Source organism: Choristoneura fumiferana, chromosome 23 (assembly GCF_025370935.1).
Source record: "Choristoneura fumiferana chromosome 23, NRCan_CFum_1, whole genome shotgun sequence".
In the NCBI taxonomy this organism is placed as follows: Eukaryota; Metazoa; Arthropoda; class Insecta; order Lepidoptera; family Tortricidae; genus Choristoneura; species Choristoneura fumiferana.
The window spans coordinates 2,820,782-2,840,389 of record NC_133494.1 but is presented as its reverse complement, the minus strand read 5'-3'; the positions used below and the strand labels follow the sequence as shown (position 1 = coordinate 2,840,389).

At 38.0% G+C, this 19,608-nt stretch overlaps 1 protein-coding gene across 1 annotated transcript; it reads left to right on the top strand.

Moving 5' to 3' along the window:
* Positions 1–726: 726 nt before the first annotated feature.
* Positions 727–18,896, top strand: LOC141441379 (phosphoglucomutase-like). The gene is given in 11 exon segments (XM_074106106.1): positions 727–1,115; positions 3,575–3,656; positions 8,388–8,587; positions 8,980–9,136; positions 11,809–11,997; positions 12,468–12,668; positions 13,457–13,664; positions 15,894–16,033; positions 16,036–16,076; positions 16,582–16,661; positions 17,624–18,896. Coding segments are annotated over 11 exon segments (1,677 nt in total). The 5' UTR covers positions 727–875; the 3' UTR covers positions 17,763–18,896.
* Positions 18,897–19,608: the final 712 nt, after the last annotated feature.

The following is a 19,608-nucleotide window of genomic DNA, read 5'->3' as shown; positions in this document are numbered from 1 at the left end:
AAGGGTCGACAACTCGTCCGTGACTCAACTTTGTTATGGATGTCCATGGACGGCGGTGATTTCCGGCGTTTTCCCCCTATCATATAGGAAAAGTACCCATAGTAGTACCATTTATGTGTATTCTTACATGATTCTTACGGAAACTACAATAACGAACGATTGCTTACTTACAGAAACAAATTAAAAGTCTATGCTTATCGCGCCTCTTATAAATATTTTTTAAAGTAAACTGTGCGGCAAAGGTAAAGGGACCAATATTGAATACACACCATGGTGAGTACATTCACGAGCTACAGCTGCGGTCATGTATTTAAAATATAACATATACTCCGTTTAATTTAAGGTTTGAATTAACGGTCAAATTGTAACGCACGTTTCTCGGTATTTCGAACACAAATGGATTAAAAATGCCTACATGTACATTTATTAGCGGTATTTATTATGTTTTTATTACAGAAGTTAACACAATTTTAAATAGTCTCGTTGTTTGCTTACCGTTAAGTTTCAAATGTTAAAATAAATGTAGTATAGATGCGCCGATCATCCGTTATACACATAAAGTTAGTTTCATGGTTATTGTAAGCAGCAGTGTACCTATCCCTCTCTGCAAATATTTTCTACAATTTTAGTTAAAATTTAGTGCAATAATTTGTAGCCAATAAACCAAAATAATACACGAGTTTCTGAACGCAATCCATTTGTGACCTTGATTGACCTTCCGTTTGACAGCTACGAATTAGTTCGGCGCCCGCCCGTCCGTCCCGTACTAATTGACCTTACGAACTGGGAGATAAATAAAGTTATTTATTAAGTACGCATTGGCGAGATAACTCGCTTTAAAGTAGCGGCCCAGAATATTTTGTCGTTTAGTGAAAATGCCGAGCGTTGTTACTGTCAATACTACCCCGTACGAAGGCCAAAAACCGGGTACTAGCGGTTTACGTAAAAGAGTTAAAGTTTTCCTTCAAGAAAACTATACAGAAAACTTTATTCAGTGTATTTTGAATGCGAATAAAGACAGCATTGTTGGTTCCACGCTGGTGGTCGGTGGAGATGGGAGGTACCTCGTGAAAGAAGTCGTAGATAAAATCATAAAAATCAGCGCTGGCAATGGGGTGAGTTAATATTTTAGAACAAACCTCTTAACATTTATTTTATCCTATTGTATGTTTACTAAGTATCATTATGGTTTTAAAATTATGGTTGTTCTAATAGTAAAATTTTAGGCTCAAGAAACCTTTTTACTAAACAGTAAAACATATTTATTAAAACTGACTCGAAAATGTAACTACCTACTTTATAATTTAAAAAAATGTATCGTATTTGCAGAATATTATTATACTGACCTACTGGCCCTCTTTTTCATTTGGTTATTGTTAACAAAATGGTTATTTTCATGTTATCAAGCTCATAGATATTCTCCATGTTTTGTACATAATCTTGCTTATCATCAGTCATGGACTATTCTGTGCTCTTGCAGAGCATCATGGACTGCAACATCTATTATATCGTCACTACTTTGAAAAAAACTCATATTTCTCTATATTCAATATGTCTCAAAATAGACCCTTGAAATAATGTTCATAAAGTTCACTCAGAAAAATTATAGATTTAGAGATACAAGTTCTGTTAATAGTATTGATGATATAGATATTGTACTCTACAGTTTACAGGGAAATAAATAAATATAAAAAAAAAACATTGAATGAATTGGTGTTTTGACCACAAAGCCCTGTCTGAAGTAGGGGAAAGCAGGTAGGATTCGTACACTTTTTACTCTAGGCCTTGTAAAAATTAACCAGTACCTAATTTCAAAATAATTGAAACACTACCACATTGCCTATATATCTAGTTACCATAGTAGTATTCGTTAGAGTTGCCAAATAGCAACATTTCAAAGTTGTGACTGTTTCCCCAAAAAATGAGAAACGTACGAAAGCACCTCACGCTCGGGGTAGCTTCGTACACGGTGGAAGGCACATTCGTACATAGTCGGGAGCCTCCGTACAGAGTCACAAAAAGCAATTTATACAAACTACAAATATTTAATGAGGTCGAAAATAACACGTAATCATATTATAATTCAGTCTTAATCAAAATAACAGTTTTTTTATTAATTGCTTAGTCCAAAGTCCACCCCGTGATGTAGTTGTTCAAAGCATTCAACTTGATTCGATGCAAATTTCGAGCTAAACACACGCTTTGGGATTGTACCTATGTACCATCGTTTTCAGCAACTGTTTTCTTGTGGAACTTTGTTAAGCGAGTTTAAGTGTTGTCGATTGATACCATAATTTTGACCAGCTTTTCTAATAGACAAGGTTTTGTCTAAGATCTCCTGTATAGCAGATTTCATTGTTTTCTTCGTCTACCTGCCCTGTTCGAGTTCCCTTTTTAAGGTTCCGTACCAAAGGGTACCAACGTAACCCTATTTCTAAGACTCCGCAGTCTGTCTGTCTGTCTGTCCGTCCGTTTGTCACAGGGCTCTGTCTCTTTGAGTCGTAATAGTTGGATACTTAAAATTTTCACAGATTATAATAAATAAATAAATAAATATCATGGGACACTTGACACCAATTGACCTAGTCCCAAACTAAGCAAAACTGTGGCCACTATAACAATAAATACTAAAAACAGAATAAAATAAATACTTAGGGGTGCTCCCATGCAACAAACGTAATTGTTTTACAGTTTTTTTGCTTGATATTAATAACGGCAACAGGTAGACGCTTGAAATATTCACAGATTTTTTAGTTTTATAATCCCTTTAAGAAAAAAAATTAAATTAAAATAAAATAAATATTTAGGTAAGGGGGGCTCCCATACAACACACTTGATTTTTTGCCGTTTTTTGCTAACGTCTAATGTTGTATAGATAATGGTACGGAACCCTTTGTGCGCGAGTCCGACTCGCACGTTGCCAGTTTTTTTTATTTACGTATATTCGAGGCAAGACTGAAACAATAAAAAAAACCATAAATACTAACTCGGGGTACATTCGTACAGTACGAATCTACCCCACTCATCAATGCACGAAGGCACCCCAACACAAAAAAGCAAGAAATTAAATCAAAATAAAAATACCCGTTAAGATTATGTCAAAAATAACGTTAACACGAAAAACTAGAGCATTAACATATAACCCATGGATAATAACGTAAACGATTCGAGAAAAAGTTATTAGAGATAAACGCATTCAAAACTGAATCCAAAAATTACTTACGTGGAGCGAAAACACGTTTCGATCTGCCCTGACGAAGCTGGCCGCCGCAGTGCCGCCCCGCTCCGCGGTTAGCCTATGCGTGTGAGTGGGAGTCACGCACACAAATACAATGGCGTCAATGTGTTTGGTAGTGGAGATATGACTACTGTACGAATGCTCCCTCTGTACGAAGCCTACCTGCTCTCCCTAGTTCCAAAAAAATTGAGTCAACAAAATTTGTAAGCACTATGGCCACATACATTTTTCAGAGCCTGGCGCTTGACAGGTTAATAGCACAGCATAAAGATAAGGATATGAAACTAAGTACAACGGAATAAAATATAAATAATTATGATTTTTTATGAGTTTTAGGTTGCTAAGTTACTGGTGGGTCAGGACGGCATCCTCTCCACACCCGCTGTGTCCTGCATCATCAGGAAATACAACACTCTCGGTAAGTGATATGAATGCATGAATCCCACTTTATATTATAAATGCGAAAGTTTGTGAGTCTGTTTGGTGTTTGTAACCTCATCACATCTAAGCCACTGAACCAATTTAGATGAAATTCGGTAAACAGATAGTTTGAGTCCCAGGGATGGACATAGGGTAGTTTTTATTCCAGAATATTGCATTGTTCCCGCGGGATAGCAATAAACGAATGCTATGCAGACGGTGTTGCGGGCAACTGCTAGTTAAACAATAAATAATAAAACATGGTACAAGTACAACCAGATTGTTAAAATTGCTCGGGATTCATAAGTTTTCTTCATTTCCCTTAAGATTCATATGAAAAAGAAATAGAAAACTGATCTTTTGTTTATAGTTTTATTTAACAAGGCTTGGCAACTTGGAAGGGTTTTGTTGGCAATTGGGATTTACTTAGTTCATGTTTTATTAATGCATTGAAATTATGGCTCATTGTATGGGTGGTTTTAGCTTACCACCCACATTTTTATATTTTTATTAGCCTCTTGTATATGTAGTTTTCATATGGGCAAAAGTAACCCTCTATTGCAGGGTTTCTAGAACATATGGCTCCACATACCCTGTTAGTTTCTAGACGACAGCGAACCCTACCTCTCTCCCCCCCCCAAAGAAAGTAATAAAAGTGGCTGTTGGAGATACTAAGTTTATTTTTATTTCAATCATCATCAATCATAATATAATGTATATTATTTATTTCAATAAAAGGTAACAAATATAGGTAAGAATCATCTTGCCAACGAAAATACAAACTGAAACAAACAACAACAAATAAGTAACAAATTTGGAGTTAAAAAATACAAAAGGCTCCAAAAACCAATCTTAATCTTCTTGCCAGTCTTGCAGCCACCATCACGTAAACCTTGTCGCGAACCCCCTACTGTCGAATAGCGAACCCTAGGGGTTCGCGTACCCTACTTTGAGAAACCCTGCCTATTGGGTCGAAATACCCTGACCTTACGGTATTTACAAATAACTAGCATTTGATACTTAAATTAACTACTTAACTATGTTATTATAAATGAGACTGTGTCCTGATTATACATGTTATTAAAATAAGTATAGAGTGGTAAACTTTGTTGCCTTTTATCTTTGAGCCAATTATTTTTAGAGTTCCGTGCCAGAAAGGTGACAAACGGAATCATATTAATGTTGTTACGAAGTCCCTCTTTGAGGGTAATAGCTGAAATGAGTTAATAACATGACACTACAACAACAAATAATAATTTACATTTAAAATTGTGATATCAATTGTAATTTTACTAACAATAGGTGATAAGTTTACTATTTTGCATGAAAGTAGATACCTATGCTTACAGAGGAACAGTGTCTCTTAGCACAGGTATTTTTTTTACTTAAAAAGAGGCACCAGCGGTAATGTAATATGTACCCTCAAGAAATTGAATAAATGATTTTTATAAATATTTATTTTATTTTAGTTTATGTATGTAATGTATGTTATGTACCATGTTTATTAACAATACTAAATCATCTATTCTATTCTATCTATTATAGATGTAAAACAGTAATCAAACAATTAATAGAATGAAAGAAAAATAAATGATTCCTAAAATACTTTACTATTACTCAAATGCACACAAACTTAATAAATACTAAAATATAATCCAAATTACCTCTCCGGGTTGTATCCAGAGCAAAAGCAAAAAAAAAAGAACAGTGTTTTTTCCGAAATTGAAGAGGTTTTTTTTCCAGCGATAAAGCTCAACATTTTCGTGACCGGATTTATCGCTGGAAACGAGCGTCGAGCGATTTGCATGTGGCCGCGCCCTTATGAGTCTTTAGGAAAACGAAGAAAACTGATGTACTTATTCATTAACGACCGGCAGCGTTTATACACTCAGCCGGCAAAAAATTTGGCCCACTCTCGATACAAAATTACCTATTTCTGCATACATTTGACGGCCAGATTTTTTGCCGCTCAGTATACATTTACTATCTGTTACCCGCGACTCCGTCCGCATAGAATTCGTTTATCGCTATCCCGCGGGAACTATGCTATTTCCCGGGATAAAAACTATCCATCAAAATCGGTTCAGTGGTTTAGATGTGATAAGGTAACAAACAAACAGACTTACAAACTTTCTCACTTGTACCGAATAGGTATTAGCGGGATTCGTTATAAGTATATTCTTTTTTTTTGTCTCCTTGAATAGCCAGGGAAACCCAGCACCATATAATAATAAAAAAAAAATAGAGTGCTGCCAAACCTTCTACGACAAACACAGGAAGAGAAAAAACACTGTTATTTTTTTTCATTCAGTCCAATTTCTTTTATTTGTACCACTGCCACGACTGAAGGCCTACTCCGAAACACGAAACTCGAAGTTCGTATCGTACCGTCTCTCGCGCTCGCGTATTAAATAGTATAAGTGTCAGAGGGACCGCACGACACGAACTTCGAGTTTCGGGTTTCGTAGTAGCCCTGCTGCTACTAAATAAGATTAAGAAATCAGCTTCCAAGACCAAGATCATTCCAGCAAGCAGCCATCTTGTTGCTGCTGCTCGATGCGGCGACTTGACGCTACTTTTTTTGAGTCGCGGGAAATTCTTCTTTTTAAAGCTAGTCTTGCTGCAAGACTCTTGCATTAACAGCCCTTAATGTCCTTGACAATATCAGTAAGAATAAGAATAAGAATAGTTTATTTGTCAAACATAGGTACAGATGTAGAGATGATAAAATAAAAAAATATAGAACCCTGTATGTTTTGCCACATGGCGTACAAAATTTCAGTTTTTTTTTTCTTTTATAATTGCATACATATATCAGTCGAAGAGAAAGAAAAAAAAACATTAAAAAAAAAACAATATAAATATGTCATAAAAAAAATAATAATCAAAACACTATAAAAATAAATTAAATTAAATTAAAAACAGTCCATCAAAATTCAAAGTCATAACATTAAAACAATATTAATAATTATAAATTGTCATCACTTAAAAATTCATTGACACTATAATAACATTTATTTAGGAGTAACAATGACATTTTTTTTTTAAATTGCGCCAAATTCAGTTCTTTAAAAGAATCTGGAATTTTATTAAATATTTGAGGCGCCATCCCTAAGACACTTTTCCGCACCAACGCTGTTTTGCAACAGGGAGCCGGCGTGTCTCTGTCAGTTTATTGAACAGGCTAGGATGAGAATGGACAAAGACAGCTACCTCCAAAATGTAAAGCGATGGAAAAGTAAGAATTTTATATTTTTTAAAAAAAGGAACACAAGTCAGTATGGAGGCGTGGAATAATAACTTTATCAACCGTGATATCATACTGTATCGGTTAAATCACCAATGGTAATTACCATGACAGCGCAAAATGTCGTCCCAACTTTGATGAATCAGCTTCAACGATTTACAATCTGTTTACATCATAAATATCTAGATAATAAATAAATAAATAAATAAATATCACGGGACAATTCACACCAATTGACCTAGTCCCAAAGTAAGCTTAGCAAAGCTTGTGTTATGGGTACTAAGCAACGGATAAATATAATTATATAGATAGATACATACTTAAATACATAGTAACACCAAGACCCGAGAACAAACATTCGTATTTTTCATACAAATATCTGCCCCGACACGGGAATCGAACCCAAACATTGTTGCAATATTGCAAATAGAGAAACTTTGACGATAAAATATGACTAGATGGGTAACTTATGCCTGCAATGCAAGCGACCTTCCACAAATCATCCATCAAGAGACCCACTTGCTCGTTTGCCATCCAGTCGAATAAAAAAAAAACACCAATTTTTATGATTTTTAGATTCTTCTCCCTCTCGTCGTTGTGAAACTCTAGGGCTCTAGGGGAAGCTGTTGTCCGGCGGCGATTAATCATGACTTCTCTAAGTAAAGTATGAGGGTGTAAAGTATAAAGGGTAGGCAAGCATCGCCATCCATAGACAGACATCTGCAACACCAGAGGTGGCTGAATAGAATAATCTCTTTGCCAGTAAGAGCATTTTTAGATTATCCGATCCGATATCGGAAAGTCGAAAATCAAAGTCAAAGTCAAAATATCTTTATTCAATTTAAGCTATAAATAACAAGCACTGTATGAAATATTTATGTACTTGTCTTTCATATTGTCCGGCCCGATATCGGATATCTGAGCCGACACCGATTTGTTGGCGGCACCATTAGACGCCCGTGGGCTGTCGGACGATCGGACGATAATGTTTGTATGTGTGCTATACGTGTATCTAAATTTTCTCTGTGTGCGCAGAGCCCGATGCGTCGCTGTCATGCGTATCGAAACGATTTTGTCGGAAATATGTGAAAACAGCAAAGGGTATCGGCTATCGGGTGTCGACCATCGTCGTCCGATACCGATATCGGATCGGATAATCAGAAAACGCTCTAATTCAGAATAGAATAAAATATACTCATTGATTGTGCTATTCGCAATACAAACACATTACACAGACAATTTAAGAAAAAATAAAAATTAAAGCAAGGTTTTCCGAAATCGCGAAGCGGTCCCAGCTCAGCATAGTGTTGGCTGTGTAGGCCAACGCTTATCTTCCGCTTTGACCGCTTGGCTTCACGGAAAGCGAAAATAGAAAAAAAAAGATACAATCCTACAATATAGAAAAAAAAAATACTGGCTGATTCACTCTTCACGCTGGAACCTGAAACACGACAGCTTGAAGAATTGGTATTTTTTTTACAGGAGGTATAGTCCTAACGGCGTCCCACAACCCCGGGGGCATCAACAATGACTTTGGTATCAAGTTCAACTGCAGCAACGGCGGCCCGGCGCCGGACAACACCACTAACGAGATCCATGCGCTCACCACCACCATCAAGGAGTACCGGACCGTGCCGGACTTGAGCTGTCCGGTTGATAAAATCGGCGTGTTCAACTTTAACGTGAGTCGATGTCAAAATGTATTATATAATTTCTGTCTGTCTACTTTTTTCTATTGTATAGGCTGGCTAGAAGAGATTGATGATGAGATCTGATCTGGCTTATCTTGGAAAGTTTTCTCTATGTACAGTCAACATCAAATATATCGTAGCGGCCAAAATGGTCAAATAGTTCGGCACGTGATACAAAATATATGTCGTTCTCGTACCTAGTCAAAAAACAGAATCACGCACGACAGTGGAACCTTTGTGCGACTCATGTCATATTGACCTTCCATACATCTGCCAAAGAAAATCCTAGCGAAATTGATTATGCAAAGGTTTCACTATGGTATGTGACTCCTCGACTGCACCTTGGTTTTCTGTACTTTATATCGGTTTTTTGTATTATATAGGTGGACGACCGACCGTTTACCGTCGAGGTCATCGACCCCGTGCGAGACTACGTGAGCTATATGAAGGAGATATTCGACTTCCCTAAGATCAAGGCACTCATCCAGGGCACGCCGGAAAGGAAACCATTCAATGTGCTCATTGACTCCATGAGCGGAGGTAGGCAACGCCATCATCATCCCAGCCTATATACGTCGCACTGCTGGGCACAGGCCTCCTCTCAGATCAAGAGGGCTTGGGCCATAGTTCCCACGCGGGCCAATGCGGATTGGGAACTTCGCACGCACCATTGAATCGCTTCGCAGGTTTGTGCAGGTTTCCTCACGATGTTTTCCTTCACCGCAAAGCTCGAGGTAAATTTCAAATGTAATTCCGCACATGAATTTCGAAAAACTCAGAGGTGCGAGCCGAGGTTCGAACCCATGACCCTCTGCTTGAGAGGCGATAGGTCAAACCACTAGGCCACCACGGCAACGCCATATTAGCATGTATTTAAATCTTCGGAAACTGATTCACGTACCAGGGTGGAACCTTTTCATAATCAATTTCGCTATGACTTCTTTGGCAAATGTGTGGGATGTCAACATGACATCAGCAGCACTAAGGTTCCCCTGGTACTTCTTTCAGTTTCCCGACTGTACCCAGTTATATCTAATACTAATTTCATCACGGTTTTCATTTACGTTGTATGAAAAAATTGTATACGAAATCCACAATCGTACAATCCTTGCAGACATTTCTTATGTAAATAACAGAGTGGTCAAGACATGGAACAAACTACCAGAACATAGTAGTATCAGCACTGAATGTGAACCAATTTAAGAACCGCCTAGACCGACATTAGAGAGGACCGAATGTGGTTTGAACCGAATACGAACTTCGGCCAAACATTCGGTAAAAATAAAATATTCGGTTCAATGACCTGCCTCTAGTGAATTTTATATACGAGTTGATAGATAAGAGGAGCATGATAAATTTCATTGTTGAAAACACCCTTTAATAATTAAAAATACAATATGTTTCTCAATGTTAGTTTCTGAAATGGAAATTGTACCCAAAAAAAAATTTTTTTATTTAAATTTACGAATTGTAATCAAGATGTTTATTAAAAGAATAGGTACTATGTTTATTTCATTTTTGTTGCATATTCTATTGTTATGTATGACAGACATGCTTTCTATTAATTTCAGTCGAAATAGTACAAGTAGGTTCTTTTTTCTGGTGCCGAATGTTCGGCATTTAAACCGAATTTCGGCCGAATGCCGCAGTTCGGCTGAAGCTGCCGAAATTCGGTTAAACCGAATGTAAAACGAATTTCTGCCCATCCCTAACCAACATATTAACAGTACAAAGAATACTTGACCAAGGAACAGCTAGATACAAGCACCTATCAGTGCAACTGCCTGCCTGATAACTTAAATAATAATATTAATAAAATTTCATGTTTCTACACATCATAGTAAATGTTTTAGAATTTTGGACGTGAAAATTCTGATGCCATGGAAATATCGGGACAAAAAGTAGCCTTTGCTATTCCAAATACACACACAGGCACACACACACACGCACGCAAGCACGCACGCACGCACGCACGCGCGCACACGTAAACTGGCTCAAAAACTTCTGCATTTATAATATTAATAGGACGAGCTTTTGCTCACGACTTTGTCTGCCAACAATTCATTTATCGCTTTCCCGCGGGAACGGAAACTATTTTCCGGGATAAAAACTATCCTACATGTCCTTTCCTAAGACCATGAAAACTACCCCCTTACCTCATAAATCGGTCTAGCGGTTAAAGTGTCGAGGGGTAACAGACAGGCAGACAGACTGAGTTACATTTGCATTTATAATATTAGTAAGGAAAGGATGCATATCGTCACTACTTTGAAAAATTGTATCTCAGTTGAACACGCCAACAAAATTGAACCTTGAAATAATGGTCGTAAAGTTGACTCTGAAAATTATCGATTTTGAGATAAGAGTTTTTTTTAATGTAGTGACGATATATTAAATTATACAATGCAATACACAAAAATTACAGGTAAGTACACAGAGAGAAATATTACAAGCAATAGGCGACCTTATCGCTTATGAGCGCAAACTTCCAGGCAAACTTTGACAGCATTTTCAGCAGCAATTCAGAATGTAAAAAAGCAATGAAAATACATCTACATATATAAATATATACCTACACCAAGTAAAATACAAGCAGCCGTACCATACACATACAATACACGTCTAACAAATATAAGCAGAGGGATAAGCAGCAACATATAAATAAACTACGATAAAGCTAATTACTAGATGACAGATTATTATATTTTATTATTTAATTAAATATTTATTTAATATTTGTATGCCCCTAAGGGCTGAGCGGCTGTACTGTGACATAAATAATAAGATCTTGAGATGATGTAACCCGTTCAATGCAAATAAAGAATTTCATTTCATATAATTGTATGTATGTATGTAAACTCTTTATTTCACTTAAAGTACAAAGAAATACAAGCACACAGAAAGGAGAGCGAAGGCGAGCTTATCCCTAAAAAGGGATCTTTTTTTGTTATTCGACTGGATGCAAACGAGCAAGTGGGTCTCCTGATGGTAAGAGATCACCACCGCCCATAGACACCTGCAACACCAGGGGGATAGCAGATGCGTTGCCAACCTAGAGGCCTAAGATGGGATACCTCAAGTGCCAGTAATTTCACCGGCTTACTATCCACGCCGAAACACAACACGCCCAGCATCTCTTCCAGCTAACCTAATAATTGTGTTGTTGTTTGTGTTGTGTTGTTGTTGCTAATTGTTATCCCTTTTTACCCTAGTAACCGGTCCGTACGTGCAAGCGATCTTCGTCAGCGAGCTCGGCGCGTCTTCCGCCAACGTGCGTCGAGTGACGCCCCTCGAAGACTTCGGCGGCGCGCATCCCGACCCCAACCTGACGTATGCGGCCGACCTCGTGGCTGCCGTCAAGGGGGGGGACTACGACCTCGGCGCTGCTTTCGATGGCGATGGTGAGGAATAAGTTTAAAAAAAAATTATAAAATTCAATACGAGTTTATATTTACATACTTTTTAAACACAATACCGAAATATAATAAAAAACACATTATAACACTTTTCTTCTAACAAAATAATGTTATAATACAATTTTTTTCACCATTACGATACAGGGCAAATCCAAAAAGTTTATATCACCAAGTTTTGATTCGTAATTAGGCCTTAAAACACTCATGTGACCCTTTTATGAAACTCGGCTACGCCTCGTTTCATGAAACCACACACGTGTTTTAGGGACCTCTATTACGATACAGTTGCATAAATAGCTATTTTAATATTCAAAGCAACAGCTTGTAGAGGGGGGACGCTCGATTATGACAAAAACTAGCTTTCGTCCGTCCATTTTGGCTACGGCGCCGTATTTAAGTAATAACTGACGTTTCTAAGCGCAGCAGTTAGTCACTACTTCATTATCATTTCCCAGGCGACCGCAACATGATAATCGGGCGCGACGCTCTCTTCGTAACACCATCGGACTCGCTGGCGGTGCTGGCTGCGCACGCGGCGGTGATCCCCTACTTCCAGCGCTCGGGGGTCAAGGGGTTCGCGCGGAGTATGCCCACCGCTGCTGCGGTGGATCGCGTGGCGAAGGATCTCGGGAAGGAGATCTTTGAAGTGCCCACTGGTGAGCGATCCATGGTACCAGAGGCTATATTAGATACTACCCTCATAAGGCAATTAGCAGTATCTTAAAAAAAGCACTTTTGACCTATTGATACCGTAGCTTAAAACATTCTCTATCAGATGAACTAAGCAAATTGGCCGTATCTTGTCTACTCGTACAACATGATTCGCCCCCTAAGAACAATAAAATACGCGTAATCAATTTACACATTTTCTCTGTTTACTCGAAACGTCTTAAAATGAGATACTGCCAATTGCCTTATGAGAGCAGGATACAATGCTATGGACAATAAGGATTTTCCTATATGGTCTGAAAGATTTTTGTTTTTGCTTATTTTATATTGTGTAACAGAGTGTAGGCATAACACATAAATTAGAATTGGGATTGTCTAAAAATATACTAGTCCTTTTTATTTTTAATGACACTGCCACAGTCAGCGTCTTATGTCAGATTGCGGGTCCAAATCGAATTCCGTAGTATAAATAAATAAATATCATGGGACACTTGACACCAATTGACCTAGTCTCAGACTAAGCAAAGCTTGTATCCACGCGTAAATTATAAATAATTCTAATCTTCACAGAGTAAAGTACAATTTGGACCTTCTACGTCATAATTTGCAAAATCAAATAAAGGGCGTTGTTTATTTGGTATGTAATTAATTCATCACACCAAACCGTAACAATATGTTTAAGCCTATCACGTTACTCTTATAAAAGTATACCATAAAGATATACATAGATGCATGAACATAGTTTCTGATTCTAATTGGATTGTCCGTACTAAAGGTTGGAAGTACTTCGGCAACCTAATGGACGCCGGCCGCCTCTCCCTCTGCGGCGAGGAGAGCTTCGGCACCGGCTCCGACCACGTGCGCGAAAAGGACGGACTATGGGCCGCGCTCGCGTGGCTCTCTGTCTTGGCCAATACCGGCAAGTCTGTCGAGGACATACTCAAACAGCACTGGGCCAAATACGGAAGGAACTATTTCACTAGGTGAGGGTTTATATACGACATGACATGGTGGGTTTATTTGAGGACCTGGGTTCGATTCCCAGCGCTGGTCTCTTTTTCTGGTTTTTCTGTGCATCTATGTTTCAGTTTGTATTTTAGATATGGATTTTACGGGATGACCGTAAAAGTAACAAAATTTAGTTGAAATAAAAAAATACAAAAAGACTCCAAAAACCAGTCTTAATTTGATTGCTTAATAGCGACATCTCTTGTCCGTGTGAGCGGTTAGTTCAAATTGAGTGCTGAAAGTTTCTCGATGAGGGCTAAAGCATAGATGTCGCTAGTGTCGCTGCTTAAGTGACTAAATAAGAAACAAACAAGCTGTATATGTGGTGCATAGGAGAAATTTGTGTCTGTACTCCTGTCCAGTGGTGGTGTAGCGTTATAGCACGCAGCACGGAATGCTGACGACCTGGGTTCGATTCCCAGCGCTGGTCTCTTTTTGTGTATCTATGTTTCAGTTTGTATTTTCGATATACGACATGTGTTAAAGTTAATCCTGAGGCCTTGTATTGCCTAACGCATTCGGAATCACAAATAGCTTTCACCAGTTCTTTCTGCCTCATGGTGTAGCACAAGGATAGAAAGAGATGGTGACGATTGTGTGAGTGCTCAGGCGTAAAGCCCGGTTTAGACTTGCAAGAAAAATCGTGCAAGTTGCATTAGGTACATTGCGAGGCCGTAAAGCCAACGAGTTTGTAGTGGCCAATAGAGCGCTGCAGTGTAATGCAACTTGCACGATTTTTCTTGCAAGTGTAAACTGGGCTTTAGACAATACGGCCACGGGTTGGGAGTTCAGTAAAGCTAAAGCTTAGAACGTCGTCGTGAAGTGGCACTTATCTGTTTTTTAGGGTTCCGTACCTCGAAAGGAAAAAACTGAACCCTTATAGGATCACTTTGTTGTCCGTCCATCCGTCCATCTGTCAAGACCCTTTTTCTCAGGAACTCGTGGAGGTATCAAGCTGATATTTATATCAAATACTCAGGTCTACTGTCCCTTGGAGCTGTAAAAAAATCAAACTTCTGCCAACGCAATCAAAAGATACAGCCGTTTATGCCGCAAATTTTCGAATCTCGCAAGGGAATCAAAACCTACAGGGTACTTCCCGTGAACTCAGAATCTTGAAATTTGGTACGAAGCAACGTCTTATAGCACAGATAAAGGAAAAATTGCGAAAACCGTAAATTTTTAGTTACATCATATAATAAAAATATTTATACGGAACCCTCGGTGCGCGAGTCCGACTCGCACTTGGCCGGTTTTTTTTTTACTGGATACACTTTGGAGCATTGGTTTCGAATTGGTAATTACACTGAAAGGGTAAAACTGTTGGGCAGACATGAGCAAAATTTATTCCAATGACGAATTAAATTGTTGTATGGGAGCCCCCCTTAAATATTTATTTTATTCTGTTTTTGGTATTCGTTGTTATAACGGCAACAGAAATACATAATCTGTGAAAAATTCAACTGTCTAGCTATCACGGTTCATGAGATACAGCCTGGTGACAGACGGACGGAAGGACAGCGAAGTCTTAGTAATAGGTTCCCGCCTTTACCCTTTGGGTACGGAACCCTAAAAATAGCTAAGCTCAGTTAAAAATGTTCTTAAGCGAACTTTAGAAATACCTAAGTTATTTTTTACACCACGGAATAGAGAAAAGATTTTCACTCACTCACTCACTCACTCACAACATTTATTGACAAGAAAAACACACTACATCACAACAAAAACACAGTAAAAACATAAATAGGAGAAGAGAGAAAAATTAGAGACATTGTGCTGTAGTGTGATGCATGCCAGCATGTGCCGTAGCCCTGTAACCAGAGCTGCAGCGCTGGTTTTCAGCTGAACCCCGGTGAGTGTGCACCCACGTAACTATTTTGAAGAAAGAAAGAAAGAAAGAAAAACATTTATTCGTGACATTTTTTACAAATAAAAGAAAAAGAAAAAAGGAAATAAATTTTGTCACGAAATGGTCCCAACTCAGCATGATGTCAACCTTGCGGCCGACGCTGGTCTTCCGTTGGAACCATTTAAGCGTTAAAAGAACACAACAGCAGTGAACTCGACAACTAAAACATTTTTTTTACAATACACAAAACTAGTAATTTACAACATAAAAATATACCTTAACTACACAAAATATAAATAAAAGAAAAAAGAGAATAATATATATCTTCGTGATTTTTATAAGTCTTCTGTTCTAGATACGATTATGAAGAGTGCGCAAGTGACCCATGCAACGAGATGATGCGGGCGCTCGAACAGCGCATGACGGAGCCCGGCTTCGTGGGCTCGCAGCACTCCGCTGGCTCCAAGACATACACTGTCAAGGTGGCGGATAACTTTCCTATATGGACCCCATAGACCGCAGCGTGGCTATGAAGCAGGTGAGGCTATATAAATAAATAAATGTTTATGGGCGTTGGTGATCTCTTACCATCAGGAGACCCACTTGCTCGTTGCCATAAAGTCGAATAACAAAAAAAATTCTAACTTATCACTACTAATTAGCATAATACGGTATTTGACAACTCCTGTTTTGACCATATCTTAATATTATTATGAAAATATAGATATACAGATAGTGTTTAGCGAAGAGAAAATTTAAATCGGTTGAAAATTGGATTCATAGTGATTTTTTGAAAAATCTATATACCTGTCTCTTTCTCAAACGCTTTTCTCTATGCAGCAAGTATGGCGGTACTGGCGTATGACGTCACATGCCAGTATGTCTTTCTCTGTCTAATCTTGAAATTCAAACCTTTATAACTTTGTTATTTGTAAAGGTAGCTTAAAAATTGTTTCTCTATTCAATAACAGGCATTGTGTAGTTTTAATTTATAAAACATATACAAAATAGTCAAATACCGTATTATTATGTTTTGTTTTCAGGGATTGAGAATCATCTTCGAGGATGGATCTCGCATTGTGCTGCGTCTGAGTGGGACGGGCAGCTCGGGGGCTACTGTCAGGTAAATGGAAATACATGGTGATTTATTTTTAGATAAGTTACACCAGTGGTAGGTACTTTCTTAATGAGGGCCAGAAAGTTACAGATATTTTAGTTGAGGGCCATAATTATACTAAAAATGAATTTTGTTTTGATTTTTATTTGATCACACGTATCGTGTTGCTCCTTTATTTATAGATCTACTAGCTTTTGCCCGCGGCTTCGCCCGCGAGGTATTCGGTTATCGCGCGCTGTTCAGGAACTGTGGGACAAAAGTACCCTATGTCACTCTCGGGCTCATAAACTATCTCTAAGCCAAAAATCACGTCGATCCGTCGCTCCATTTCGACGTGAAAGACGGACAAACATACAAACACACACACTTTCGCATTTATAATATTATTAAGTATGGATTATTCTATTATGTTCTGCAAGACAATCAAAATAATAATTATCGCGGACTATTCATTTCGAAGGAACGCCGACGGGCCCGATTAAATTAAATATAACACCTGTAATGTATGTATGTAAACTCTTTATTGTACAAGAGAAAAAAAAAACAATTGACAAACTTAAATGTAAATTAAACATGGTCGCAATAAACGAAATAAAAATCCCTTCGCGGGCCGGAGCCGGTCCATCACTGGGTTAGATACATAACGCAACATTGTTGTTATAAACCTAACCCAAATGTAATATGAATTTGGAAAAACTCAGAGGTGCGAGCCGGGGTTTCAACCCACGACCCTCTGTTTGAGAGGCGATAGGTCAAACCATGAGCTTTGCGGTGAAGGAAAACATAGTGAGGAAACCTGCACAAACCTGCGAAGCAATTCGATGGTGCGTGTGAAGTTCCCAATCCGCACTGGGCCCGCGTGAGAACTATAGCCTACGCCCTCTTGTTCTGAGAGGAGGCCTGTGCCCAGCAGTGGGACGTATATAGGCTGAGATGATGATGAAACCTAACCCGTTTATTTCCTTCAGATTGTACATCGACTCGTACGAAGCGACAGACGTGTTCGGCGACGCTCAAGTAATGTTGTGGCCGCTCATCGACGTAGCGCTGCAAATATCACAGCTCCAGAAGTACACGGGTCGCGACGCGCCCACAGTCATCACGTAAAGTCACACATAGCGTTATAATTGGGGATGGGCCGAAATTCTTAACCGAATTTCGGCAGCTTGAGCCGAACTTCGGCACTGGAAAAAAAGAACCTACTTGTACTATTTCGAAAGAAATTAACAGAGAAACTGCCTGTTATATCAGTAAAATATGCAATAAAAATAAAATCAACTTAGTACCTATTGTTTTAACAAACATCTTGATTACAATTCGTGAAATAAAAAAAAATATATCATAATTTTCACACACTAAATATTGAGAAATATTAATGACTAGCGTACCCATACCCGCACACCATTGTCGCCTTGTCTAGATGTAACTTCACTAGTTATTATTACGCTATTATATGTAGAATGATGGTTGCCATGAACTAAATTCTGTATGTATATATATGTAGAGTCATTCACGATGACGCGTGCCGTGGTTCTTATTACAATGCCATTAATGTCTAATTTTGACAAAATCACGCGTCTTCGTGAATGGCACTAGGTATACCACTGAATAACAAATGCGCTCCCCCCCCCCCCCCCTACTAAAATACCATTGTCCTGAACAATCAGCCTCCAAAAAAGGTTTTAAATAAATTTCATAAAACCAATTTCCTTAACGTTGAATCTATTGCTTGACAAAACTGCACTGAAGTTTGTTTTTTACGTAGACAAATACCCTGGGGGCAATGTAACCCATCTTTACGGTACATGACCATTGTGGTCATGGAAACGTCATGTTTCGCATTTACGTGACGGTTTTGTTTTAGTACCTATACGTTTGTAGCACGTCGCACTCGAAAGATGGCAGAATAAGTCATAAGCTGATATTTACTATGAAAAGGTTCTGTAGTGGCTTATAGTTCAAATAGTGATGTGCTGATCTGCTTGCAACGAAAAGAGAAACAAAGCGAGACTCAGCTACTTATGTCTACCCGTATGGAATTACTAAATCATGAATTGTTTTTATTTTATATACAACACTATTTTTAACAAAGTAGCATCATATTGCGAAAGTGTTCTTTTTTAATTTTTAAACATATATTTTAAGAAAACTAGTTGTTATATGTTTTTTATTGCTACTTAATTTTATAAATCGTTACAATGTTAATTTGAGTTTGTTAAAAATAAAATATTATTTCATTTACTTAACTATTTTATTTACATCTGGATTTGTGTCGACATATTGAAGTGCCTAAATCCATGTTAATTGGTACCGTAATGTGTATTCTCTGTGTGACAGATAAAGCTCAATATGAAGTACCGGCAAACGTGGCAACTTTGTATTCTTTAGGCACTACTACTTTTTTGTGGCAAAGTACGTTATTTATTATTAAATTAATCAAAGTAACTCCTGAAAAAACAGGTTTCACAGCTAATTAAAGAAATATATATATTTCATCACAAGAGAATGAATATAAGAAGTACCTAAAGATGCCGCGTTTGAAGGTACAGTCAAGGTCATAAATATATGTACGTTACCAAGGTTTCAGAAATATCTATAGTTACACCTTTATGCCACTAACCATAAGGTTGGTGTTTATACATATTTGACCCGATGGCTGCATAGATATTTATACCCAACGCCTGTACAGTATCTACGATATACCAATTCTCTGCAGCTAGCTGTACTAATTTTTGAAGGTTCTGCCACGATTACATACACGCTTTCGGGCCTTTAGGCAAGTTTAGTTCGATATATCAACACATTTATTACATTATATTATATATACAAAGTTTGACTAGATTACAAACATTCACGTCAGATTTTTAAACCCACAATAAAGAATATAAATCAAATGAGGGCGCCATTTTCTACGCAATTATCACTTGAAAATGACGTAAATTTGGGGGTGCTA